The 13,527-nt window shown below is 39.0% G+C and overlaps 1 protein-coding gene across 2 annotated transcripts in view; it reads right to left on the bottom strand.

The window, feature by feature from the left end:
* Positions 1-13,527, bottom strand: part of nlgn4xa (neuroligin 4 X-linked a) — a 121,076-nt gene that overhangs the window by 96,760 nt on the left and 10,789 nt on the right. The window contains exon 3 of one of the 2 annotated variants that reach the window (XM_084401746.1): positions 3,146-3,205. The exons of the other annotated variant lie outside the window; for it this stretch is intronic. Within the exon in view, the coding sequence (XP_084257872.1) occupies positions 3,146-3,205 (60 nt within the window). The remainder of the gene's footprint in view (positions 1-3,145; positions 3,206-13,527) is intronic. 2 annotated transcript variants of the gene reach the window in all.

Raw genomic sequence — 13,527 nt, 5'->3', positions numbered from 1 at the left:
TTATTAAAGAAATAGTTCACCCAAAAAAGAAAATTATGTCATAATTTACTCACCCTCATTATCTTCCCAAACCTGTATGACTTCAGTGCAACACATAAGGTGATATTTAGCAGAATGTACTATTCACTGTTCTCCACAAAGCTTCTACCGAGCTTTCAGGCTTCAAAATGGACATAAAAGCACAATACTGTATATATATCAAATATATTATTGTCTTAACATAAAAAATAAAAAAAAAAGAGTCATACTGGTTTCGAAAGGTAAGAAAATAATGACAGAATCTTTTTTTTCTAGATAATCTATTCAAGTGTTAGTAGGGTAAGATGGCTGTTAATGACCGTGCAGTCTGTACAATGCTGAGCTGTTCAGTCAGTCTGTTCAGCTGTAACACAGATTTGTAATGCACAGCAATACCGGCAAGGCACGCAAGCAAAAAACTTGGCTGTAATATATCATTAAAGACAATTGTATGCCAATTATTGGCCTCACATCAAGCTGAAGTCAACTGTGGCTTCTGGACATGTACCGTATTTGATATTCATGTACTGCTACTGGGTCTCAAATGTAAGCTTTCAACATCAACCTTTAATAAAGCTGTTAAAGTAATGCCGTAGGCCCTCCATTCAGAGCCCATGTTAACCAATTAAGGTACGGTTGACAAGTAATATTCTTTCACTCATTCATTTCAAAACAAAAGCTTTTTTTTTTCTCTGTACAGACCTAGTCTAAAGAGTGTCATCCTTTTAACGGGACTACAGATAGAGAGAGCAGCTTTCTCTTTCATTTTTATGCATTTAAAGAGTCTTTCTGGGTGAGTTTCAAAGGTGTCAGGAAATTGCGGAGGCTGGTGCATTGCTGTAGGGTGATTTTGCAGGGGAGTCTTATGGCATAGGTACAACCTTAAGGGAGCCAGGAAGAGTAATTCATCGCCACTGCAGATGTTCATACAGACAGAGAGCATCGATCCTGTCCTTCTGAAAACACCATTTTCGTCTCTTCAGCACAAGAAGTGTTTGGTGGAGGTACTTACAAGACTCAAGACTTTTTAAAGTAGCCTGATTTAAAAATGCTGTGAATATGTTAATATCCCATCTGGACAACTCAGTCCAATGTCCAAGGCTATTTATAATATAGTTATATTATTATAAATTTTTCTGTAATTACCAGTTCAATATTTGTCACCAGATGAGAAACATTTTTTTTTCTAAATCTTATATATATATATATATGGTAAAAGTTACCATAATTCCTTAACATTGTAACAGGTTTAAGTTGTACAGCACATGAGGACATTATAATCTTTAGAAAGCTAAGTTAAAAGGATTGTTCACCCCAAATTGAAAATTTTGTCATTCATTTACTCAAACTTATGTTGTTCCAAACCTTAATATAAAGATGTTTTGAGAAATATCACAATGTCTCTTTTTTTTTCTTTCTTCTCCATATATTGAAAGTCAATGGAATCCAAAACATGTGTTTCACGAGTTCACACTTACAAATAATCAGATCAGAGTAAAGTAGTATGCGTATTTGGCGTGCTGTAGGAGGGGAAGGCTCCGAGCTCAGAATTTGGCCCGAACCCAGAGTACTACCCCTGTATTTCTGGTTAGGAAAGTAACCAGGCGAGTGTGAGGAGACAGGGTGGTGGAGGGATGCTGAAAACTGTTGAGGAACATAGGTGAGTGGACTGTGTATATATATAGGCCTCCGCTCATTTGCTGATTGGGTAGACATGTTGATTACTGATTGTTGACAGCAGGTTGGAATGACGTGATGATTGGAATGATGATTATTGGAATGACGTGATGATTGGATAGATAATTCAAACGTGTTCCTCCTGAACTTTGTTAATAAAACATCATATGTGTGTTCTTCAGTCATATAGGCTTAAAATTACATGAGAGTGAGTGAATTATGACATAAATTGTATTTTTGGGTGAACCATCCCTTTGAGTTAACTCAACTTAGTTATTTATTTTTATTTATTTTATTTACTAAAATTTGCTTTGGAACCCTATCCTCCCATTTGGTGGACCGATGTCACACTGTCCACAGATTTTACTGTTAACATTATGTGATTACACAGGTCACAGAGGAAGTAACAGCTATATATTTCAACAAAATTCGTGAGAAATAGTATTCAGATAACTTAACCTGGAAAAAGAGCAAAAATAAGATCTTCGAAAATGTTTCTTGTAGTATTTCCCCAGCTATCTACAGACACGTGTTTGCTCTCTTCCATACTGATACAGGTATCAGAGGCCAATCAAAAAGTACAACATGTCTGGACAGCAGCAATCAATGATCGTACACATCACTCAAAGATCATGACAGCTGACTCCTCGCCAGCCACAAACCACAGTGAGATCCACTGCAGCAATTTATCAGTCGTGTCAAGAGCAACCTGAAGAGAACAACACATCCTGTGCCCAATATATATCAATTAAATTACCATATGCTCTATGTTGATTATATGACGTATATAACATACTTCACTGGTTTCATTCACACGGCTCTACCCTTTCTCAGCATTACAATGCATCATGTCTTAAAGTGCTATTTGTCCAAGTCTAATGGGATGCAAAAGAGCAAGCTATTAATATTACAGTAGGAAGAGTTTCTTCAACCCAGCATCTAACAGGAGTTACAAATGAACAGATTTCCACTGTCAAAACAACACAGGTTAGTGTTCATGCTTCACCGGGCAATGAAGGAAAAACAATAGCAAAACTGAGAAAAAACATGACTGTTTAATAATTTCTTTGCGGAGAAGAGGAAAAAAAGCATGCAGGCTTTCGTCAACCGTCTTTCACTTTGCAGCACTGGGAGAAGGTAATGTTTATGTGAGAACAAGTGTTATTTTATGGATGTTATTGAATTTTCTGCACAGGCAAATGTTAGCCTTTTCACACAGCCCTTCAGCTCTGTGCTAGGAATCTCCAAAGAGGAAAGAGGTGTCAAAAGGGGTCCAAGGTGTGCTTTATGATGGTGTGCTTCAATGGCCAAAAAAGTTAAGAACAAAATTAAATGAAAGAATTCATTACAGAAAAAAAAAAAAAAAAAAAAAAAACCTTTCATGCAAGCTTCAGGCTGGAATCTCTATTGTTTGTCTTAAAAATAATGGGGGAAAGATGGGGGAAAATACCTTTATTTTCGCCACCCTCATTATTGGTGAAATCATCGCCTTTGACTGTGTTCGCTCCTACTGTCAACAACAGGGGAAAGGTAAAGAGGATAAATGGGGGAACAGATTTTAAAACAGCAGCTTAAATATTAAACGAAAATCATTAATATATAAATCTGGTAGAACAACTGCTCTAACACATTGAGTATTAATCATTGGGGCTTTCTAAATTAATAAATACTGTACTTTTTTAGATAATTACAAGCATTATTGTCCTATTATAACATAAAAACAATACTTATTGAATTTTGGTGTGCAAATGAGGGGGAAGAATAAAGTGTCTATGCCACAAAAATATATATATATAAAAAAATAAAAATAAAAACCTTTTCTCAAAATTGTATCAAATGCAAAATGAGCATCAGTTGTTTCTGTAAATGACCTTGGCTCATTACATATACAGCACTGTGTGTTAACATTGGCTCACACTGAGAGATCATGCAGGTTCCAATATTTCTTCTGTTAACAGAGGATTGTGGGATGTCAAGCTGTATAAACAAAAGCAAGTAGCATGTAAATCACTAGAGTGTGAACAACACACCCACCATGCTGGGTCATAAGCATTACACCACAGGGATTATGAGGTTGGACTGTAGAACATCACATGTAATAACTTTGCCAAGAGGTGATTACGGTACAGATACTGAATAATCATACACTTCTTAATCTTCTGTCATATATATATATATATATAATTTTTATTTTTTTAAATTTGTCTTAGTTTGTGTTTTGCATAAAATATGTTTTTAATAATGCACCGCAGTACTTTTTTCAGCTGATTGGATTTTTTATATATTTTTAGCTAAAAAATGATGAATAAATAAAACCTGTGAAAAGTAGTGCTGAATTTAAGAACAGGATTTCCTGGCATGATACAGTTGGATGCCCAATGATTAGCTACTTTGCTAGTCTGCATTTTCAATCTCCTTTCCTCTATGAATGATGACCCTAACAGTAAATGGCAAGTATTAAAAGAGAGAGAGAAAGTTGCTTTCCTGCAGAGATGTGAGTTCACAAAGTTTGTGCTTTTACAAAATTAAAAATCCTACAGTAAAATTGTATTTAGGTATATACTCAAAATGTGTTGCACATGTCAATCCCCGCATTTAGATATTTTATTTAGGTTATGTGACATGGTATTGGAATCATTGTTTTGCTTTAAGAATAATTCAGTTTTATATCAAATTGAATGATATTCTCTTGCATTATTTCTCTGCATTGTGCCTTCCATTTTTCCTTCTTGTAATAAGATGTTTTGTTCCTGCTGATGAAAAGTAGCCCTACAGCATGATGCTTCCACCACCATATTTCATTGTAGATGTAGTGTGTATTGTTAGGTTTGCACCATCTATTTGACTTCTAGCTAAACAGCTCTGTACTGGACTCTAAATCTTTCCCATCACCACTGCATCACTGTTATGAATTTTGGCAAACTCCAGAGATCCCTTTACATGGTTCTTTCTGAGTAACGACTTATTTTGTACCACCCTCCTAAAGAGGCTTGTATTATACAAAGCTCTGCTATGGTGCCGCTTTATATGTTCCCTGCAGCCACAAAAGTGAACGTTGTATGGCTTCAGAATAACAAATGACAGCTTTGCTATCTGAGCCAAATTCTACACAGATAGGGGTTGGGAATGGGTTAATATGAGTAGATTTACATTCACTTATATTAACAACAGTAACATCTGCGGAGGCTGAGAGAGCTCAGCGTGCTGCAACTGAAGAAAACAGAAAATAGAAAAAACACCAGCAAATTAAGAAAACATCTTCATCAGTTTGACAACACATGCTGCAAATACTCACAATGTAACCAAATACAGAAAAGTGCTGCAAATAATCAAAACGCAAATACGATCAGTAAAATAAACTAAAATAAACTAAAAAATCTAAGTTCGTCACTTTGGGGTCACCTTGAAACATTTCAGTTGTGGTCTGTGCTATTTTCTGTGCGGTTTAATGAATTTGGTTGCATTAAGCATTTGCAGGACATGTGCTGTCTAACTGATGAAGATGTTTTTTTTTTATTTGTTGATGTTTTTTTCTATTTGTGTAACTGTCGTAGGCCAGTAAGAGCTGTGTGTGTAAACCTCACTCCCCTGATCTCAGGAGACGCTCACCTACATTTTTTGCCAGTACTGAGACTCGAACACGTGACCTTCGGGTAACAAGTCCAACTCTCTAACCATTAAGCCACAACTGCCCTTATTTGGTATTTGGTTGTGTTATGAGTATTTGCAGCACATATGTTGTCAAACTGATGAAGATGTTTTCTGAATTTGCTGGTGTTTTTTCTATTTGTAGAAATACAAATAGAGTTTCCCTGAGTTCCTCCCTCAGGGAACAAGGGTTACCATATGTAACCGAGACATTCCCTTATCGGTCGGTCACTTCTATGTACGTTGTGACCAACTGATAGGAATCCCTACCAAAGCCTCTTTAAGCAGCTCAGAGCGAGACGTAATGATAGCAACTCGAGGCAGTTGATGTGCCAATGCAGTTGGGGGTCCGTCGACACCCCTGACACTACATGCCCGTTGTATGTGGCACCCCAGCCGATGGCAGAGGCATCTGTGAATACCACAGAATGCCTGGACACCTCTTCAGCATGGGCTGAAGGTCTGGTGGCAGACCGGTGTGATTGTCACCCGGTGAGTGCCGTGATGCCACGCCCATCTCGGGACTCGGCCATAAAGCCAATGCTGAAGCGGTCTCATATGGAGCAGCCCGAGCGGGGTTACCGCTGCTGCCGCTGCCATATGCCCCAGGAGCCTCTGAAAGAATTTCAGCAGGACCGCCATCCTGCCTTTGAACGTGTTCAAGCAGTTCAGCACCGACTGAGCGCGTTGCTATGAAAGTACACGCCCTTCAGGTCGATCGCTGCAAACCAATCTTGGGGACAGATGCATTCAAAAATGCGTTTCTGCGTGAGCATTTTGAACGGTAGCTTGTGGAGGCTCCCATTCAAAACTCGCAGGTCCGAGATCGGTCGTAACCCACCAACTTTCTTGGGTACAATGAAGTAGGGACTGTAATGCACTGACCTCATATCGGCTGGAGGGACCAGCTCTATCGTGTCCTTCACCAGTAGGACTGCGATCTCCACCCGCAAGACATGGGCATCAGCTGCTCTCACAGTAGTGGAGTGGATGGCCCGAAACTTAGGGGGACGCCAGGCGAACTGAATTGACCTGATGGTCCGAATGAGCCAGCGAGACGGACTGGGGAGTGTTAACCAGGCTCGCAGAGACCGCACAAGCCGGAACAAAAGGTCCGTAGGCGTACCCGGAGTGGGGCAGCGAGGTGGAACACAGGGACTCGGCTCGGGAGAGTGTGCTGTGCAACACATACCTGGTTCCACGGGGCAGGAGGTGGCCTGGCTGCGTTCTCAAACCGCACACTGCTGCCCGCTGGCGATAGAAGGGTGAGAGTGGAGAGGATTCTCTCCTCCCACTACTCTGGAAGAGATGGAAGAAACTGCTCTTTTATTGAGAATTTGGGTACCGCTGGTTTTGAGGCCAGGGGTAGGGTGGAGACAGCAGCTGTCCGGCGCAGCAGGATGTGTTTGATGTCCTCAGTCTGCTTTTGTACAGCCGAGAACTGCTGGGCGAATTTCTCGACCGCGTCGCCGAAGAGGCCGGTCTGGGACACGGGGGAGTTAAGGAGCCGGAGCTTGTCGGTCTCCCTCATGTTGGCCAGACACCGCCAGAGATGGTGTTCCTGTACCACCAGTGTGGACATCGCACAACCCACTGACCGCGCGGTGACCTTTGTCGCACGAAGCGCGAGGTCCGTTGCGGCACGAAGTTCCTGGAGAACTTGTGGGTCATGACCACCCTCGTGCAGTTCCTTCAGTGGCTTGGCCTGATGGACCTGCAGCCACGCCATGGCATGCACGGCAAAGACGGCTTCCCCACAGGCCTTGTAAGCCTTGCCAGTTAGGTCCGATGAGTACTTACAGGCCCAGGAAGGAAGACACGGTTCTCTGCGCCAAGTGGAGTTAGGGCACAGCTGCATAGCAACGGCCCGCTCCACTGGTGGGATACGCATGTATCCCTTAGTCGCCCCGCCATCAAGGGTGGTGATGGAGGAGGAGCCACCGGAACAGTTTCTGGCAGTAAAAGGTGCCGCCCACGTCTCCGTGAGCTCCTCATGCACCTCCGGGAAGAAAGGCACTGGGGTGGGTTGCTGAGAACCAGCACGCCCCACCCCAAGATACCAATCATCCATCCTCGAGGGCTCGGGACACGGTGGAGGGTTACACACGAGCCCGATCCTGTTGGCGGCCTGGGAAAGCATGCCCATCATCTCCTGGTCCGTCTCGGGCACCGTTGACACACTTGACGGATCCTTGGAGAAGTCTGACCCTCCCTCCGATGCAGCGATCGACATCTGTTCATCGCGGGGAGCACCGAAGGAAACGTCTGGTACACATCTCGAGAATGGTTCGGCGCGTTCCAATGGCGGCTCTGCTGGCTGCGGAGCGTGAGAGGGATGAGGGTTCCTAAGGGGGTTGGTTCCCCGAAGGAAGCGCGCTCACCATGATCATCAGGTCTCCCGTGTCAGAGCCCGAAGCAACCCTCTGAGGAGGGTTAGATCAAGGGCAGGCACAGGGACTCCACCCTTTTGCAGGAATGAGAGTCTCGATCTTCCCACAATTGGGTACATGACCACGAAGGCTGCCTCAGTGTGTTCGAGGCCCAGACACACGAGGCAGCGATTGTGACAACGCCGCGATCCCAGACCGCATCCAGACACACACAGAAAGAACGTCATCTTTTTTTCTTTCTTTTTTTTTTAAGACGCGCTCTACCTGTGTAAGCTCTTTTAGGGACTCACGCTCGCCTCGGATTGATATGAAAAAATGTACGCCATTTAGTGTTTAGTTTACGGTGTACAATCGCTGAGCTGTAGGAACCATCAGGAGTCAGGAACGAGCTGACGTTGTTATGGCAATGGGTTGTTTTCGACACGCGTGCTGTAAGCGGTAGACCAATCACAACAGACTGAGCTGTCTGGCCAATCAGAGCAGAGTAGCTCGCGGAAAGGAGGAATTTAGAGAAACTGATTCATCTGATGAGTCGTTTGAGAATCATTGAAAAATGTATATTATGAGAAAATGAAACTGTTTTTTGACCTTTGATGCATGTAAACATGTTGTAGGAGACTCCAAAACAACATTAGGAAACTTTAAAATAGCATAATGGGGCACTTTGATATAAATCTATGGTATTTGTAAAACAAATACACAAATATACAAAAATAAAAATACAACAAACTACAATAACTACAATAATCAAAAATGTATTATATTCCCTTACTTATGCTATACATTTAATACAATACACAGGACTGTTCTAATATTACATTATTCAATATACAGTACACATAATCTTTGTCAAACTCAATGGTTACAGTTATTGTTATTAAATGTTGGTGATTTTTGTGGATTGAAGTGTTCTTCTAACTCTTCTTCAGTTTGCCATGCCAGTGCTTTAGAGCATGTCAGCACTGTTTCATCTGGCTTTAAACTAGTTTAAATCACAGAGACATTTGGGGTTCATATAATTCTGCACCAAATCGATTCTCACTGAATCTCAAAGCGCTGCTTAATATTGCCTTTATGTGAGCAAACCACAGGAGTAAACACATCTGCTATGAGTTGAATTTGGCCTCTTATTTTCACCTTTTCTTTGTATTTGTTCGGGGGGGTTTTCAACCTTAAAACTTGAACTGACACTGAACAAAAATAACCAAATGCATAATTCAAAAACTGTACATAAATTAATTTATATTCATTCCCATGTTTAATGCTAAACCTTTAAATGTGAGGTTACTGTGATTTTTAAGAATAGTTTTTAAGAAACAAAAAATGCCAGACTGACATAAATATTTGAGATTAATGATTAGAAATATCCAGTTTTCACTTATTTTTATTCAGTAAAATGAGAGAATAAATGTAATGCAGTGCTGGCTAAATCCTGCCAAATATTGATTTCATTTAAGAAGTTCAAAATAATCTGTTAAATATAAATAATCTGTAAATGTTAATTGTAAAGTAGATTCACAATGCAAACTTAAAATGTTCAGCATAAAAGATTGAATGCTGTCAAATTCATTTTTCATTTGAATCACACAGAGAGTTCAATCATAACAAGTCTGTACATGGCATTAATTATATTAGATAATTGTCAAATGTAATCTGGCAACACCTCAGAACTAATATAAAAAATGGCAATACTTAAGGTCATTACTTAATTTAGTCTACATTCATGTTTTAATTTATACATTTTCAGATCATATTGTGACATACATGAACTGATCTGTCAGCATCAAAAGTTTGTTAATGACCAACTAAACATAAATATTATGAAGTGGTATAATCTTGTTGTGACTTCTGGCTAGGTATCATGGGCTGAAATATTACTGATTTAAATTAATAGTAATAATACTTCTTATTTTGACACTGAAATATTAAACCAAGCATGCCATTGCTAACTATGATATTTTCGTCAACTTCAGGTCCTCAGGGAATTTAATTGACATGTAACGGAGGCAGTTTGTTTGTGCTGCACAATTTAAAATGACGTGCCATTTCTAGTGACAAGGGATTGTGTCAAGGACATAACTAAATATACAAGATTCCAGGAGATCAAATGTTAAAGAAGAATAATCAATCATAAAACTCATATTCTTCATTAAATCGAAATACTGGGATAGATTTGTCACCTCATAGTTACGGCGCAGGACTGTTCCTTGAATAAGACAAGTCTCTCTCATTTTTTTGTTTATAACCTCCTCATTAAAGGAAGAGAAAGGCAGATTTTTAATAAAGCAAGCCCAAGGGTTTTGCACCTGTAGTGCCCTGATGGCTCAGTAATTAAGTTGAAGGCTAACTGTCTATGTCAATATGTACCTGGTGGAAAAGAAATTGATGATGGGCCATGGTTATTAATGATGTGAATCAAAGGACAAATAATTAAAGATTTACTAATAATTAAACTGATTAAGTAATAATGCATTATTAAAGGTCCACAGAAATGCCTTTGCACCCAATATAAGCCCTGCATTATTCAAGTTGTTCTGTGTTAAAACATGTAAAACCTTGATTGCATGAAAAATATCCCAAAGCGTATCTAATAATATAGTTTACCCAGAACTGTTGTACATCAGTAATAAAACGTTTTGATGCACACTAAATATGTAATCTATATAGTCTCCATAAAAAGGCCAAAACACAGAACCATGCAAATAGATTAAATTGCACCCATCTGGAAGACTGCAAGTCATTCCAGTTTGTTATTTGTGAATTCAAGCTATATTGTATTAAGCTCCACAACCTTTCTAAAACTGATTCAAGACTGTCATACACAAGTACTGTATCACATTCAATTATTTGGCATGTATGTGACAATCATACAATTTGTCATACTCAAAACTTGCATGCATGGATAACATTTGGCATTATTGCATGCAACATTATTTAATTATGAGTCCAATTTATTTCCACATTTGGCTTTGTGTGCAATTGTTATTAGTACATCACCAGCAATATGCTCATAAAGCTTACACACAATCTGTTTGACTGTACAAGTGATTTAGCACACTTGATCTTAGTACATCAGAGCCATGTAAATAGGTAATGCAGATCAAAATATACAAAAGAGGTCACATGCACATGTGCATATATATATGTAATTGGGTAAAAATATTAATATATATTGACATGTGAGTGTGTATGAATCTGTCTATGAACACATGACCCCACATGTTGTGTCGCCCAGTGGTGAAGTTCTATAGTTCAATGGCTCCACATACACTTACCCCAGTCTTTCCACTCATCTGACTTCCTACCAGAGGAGGGAGATCCACTGCCCTACACACTGCTGTGTAATTGCTCGGACACTTTCCACCAACTGAAGTTTTGTGCTCTTAGCTAAAACTGGAGCACCAACGTTCCTTTCACAGATATTTTACACATTAACCTGAATTCCACAGCCAGACTGAATAGTTATACGCTTAAAAATTCAATCATGAAAACTCTGAATAGTTTAGTATGTTATTGAATATGGCAACATTGATGTGTTTGCTCTTGGCGGACTAGATCTGATATACGCTGTTGTTGCTGCTGTTGATTATTGCTGCAGGAGAGCAAGTACGGACTTGCTACTGCTAATAGATACACATACATGCTGCTGTGAGCATATAAGATATGCTTCTGCTCCATAAATAGACAACAATGGCAGATCTAGGCAGGTGGAGCTGAGGGAGGTGGAAGGTTTCAGAGGAACTCTGATAATGCGCTGCAGGGTTAGTTTACAGAAAACAATGAACCAGACTATTTAAATCACATTGGCAGCAGGATCAACAGGGGCCAATCAGCTTGTGCCATGTGGTAATGATGTGCCTGCGCCCTCTAGAGTTTGATGAATAAACTAGATTGTCACATTGACGCTAAATGGAACGCCTTGGGGTTGCGTAGTAAAGCAAGCTCACCTTGCTTTTCAGGAGTGGGTCCAACCTCAGTTTAGACCACCCCAGTCCTAAATAATAGCCACCAGTGCCAGGCTTAACCTGATGCCAGACATAATTAATGTCAAGACTGAGAATTTCATTCAGAGGTCGAAAAAGCAATTTTAACAGCTAAATGTTCATATCTGTCATTTTGAAATGCTGTCAACCAAATAAAAAATTCCACACAAAACAAGACATGTCCCATTTCATAACTGGAAATCCTACTTTGGTGTCACAGAAGGATTTTCAGTGCTATTCAAGATTTTTCCTGAATAGGTCTACCAATGCCAACAGAATGTGGTGAACTACAACTACAACAAACCTATGGCCAGCAAAATAGTTGTCCATTCTTATGTATGTATATATAGTTCGTTTTTACACTGTATCACATGTCAACATACTATTCTAATTCTAATACTACTAAAACACAATATACCTACAAAAAATATGAATGAACATTAAAATATGAGTTGGGTCAAATACATAATACCCTGACATATCTTCCTTAATAATACCTTTTAAAAAAATAAAGGTGCACAGAAAATGACCCGAAGGCGACTCAAAGTACACCAAATATTCTAGAAATGTGTATTCACTATGCTAGAGTCTTTCAGCATTAGCCTTACATAAATGACTGTATATGTGATGTTATGGTTACATTGGCTTAGACAGATTAGCTTGATGTGCTTACATAAAATTATTTAATTAATGTCAAGACTGAGGAGAATTTCATTCAGAGGTCGCAAAAGCATTTTTAACAGCTAAATATTCATATCTATGATTTTGAAATGCTGTCAACTAAATGAAAAATACCACACAAAATAAGACATGTCCCATTTCATAATTGGAAATCCTACTTTTGTGTCACAGAAGGATTTTCAGTGCTATTCAAGATTTTTCCTGAATAGGTCTACCAAAGCCAACAGAATGTTTTAAATAGTCCATTCTTAGTCCTTCCGATCTGAAATGTCGAAACCCCTATACCTGCTGTCTCTGGTATAATTTTTCATTATCGGTAGGATGAAATAACAGGGAAGGAAATTAATATTTGTCGTTGCAAGCTGATTTGCACATTCTTTCATTCATAGAATTTCTTTTCAAATCAGCTTGCAATGTATTTGGTTGCCATGATAATAACATAACACATTTACTGCTGTTTTCTCTCACTTTTTTAGTGTTAATGCCATTTGAACATCATTTAAATTCCACATTCAACCTGCTGTGATCTGCAACCTTGCTGACGGTGTGCATCTCTTTATGGCCATTGTCTACCCATTTTCTGATTGTTCATTCCAACGGGAAAACATGCCATGTCACAGAGAATGATGTCATTGAGTTTAGTTTAAAATGGTCTCCTGGAAACGGCATGAATGTGCAGCTGACAAATTTGGAGCGAATGTGGGATGCTCTCATGTCTGTTTAGACCATAATCTCCAAGGAAAGTTTCTAGCACCATGCTGTTTAATTGAAATTTGTTGAGGATTTAAAACATGAATGAAATTACATTTGGAAACATGGCACAATGGATTCTGCATGATGCCATTTTTATGTAGTACAAGTAATGGAATGTTATTTTTGGAATTCTATTTTATGGTTTTAGATTCCAATTTGATGACATTTTTGTTTGATATTACAATATTAATTTGATTTAACTGTATTCCACATGTAAATGTCATAATCTATAGAAAAAATACATTTGATATTAATTTTATGCTATTTACATTTGATTGTTCAGAATTAATAAAATAATCATTTACATAATGTGGTGTTATTATATATATTTGCATACTTCTATTTCTATGTAACTATATTTAAAATCAATGCAGTAA

The sequence above is a fragment of the Rutilus rutilus genome, assembly GCF_951802725.1.
Source record: "Rutilus rutilus genome assembly, chromosome: 2".
NCBI lineage: Eukaryota > Metazoa > Chordata > Actinopteri > Cypriniformes > Leuciscidae > Rutilus > Rutilus rutilus.
This window is presented reverse-complemented; position numbering and strand designations above follow the sequence as displayed.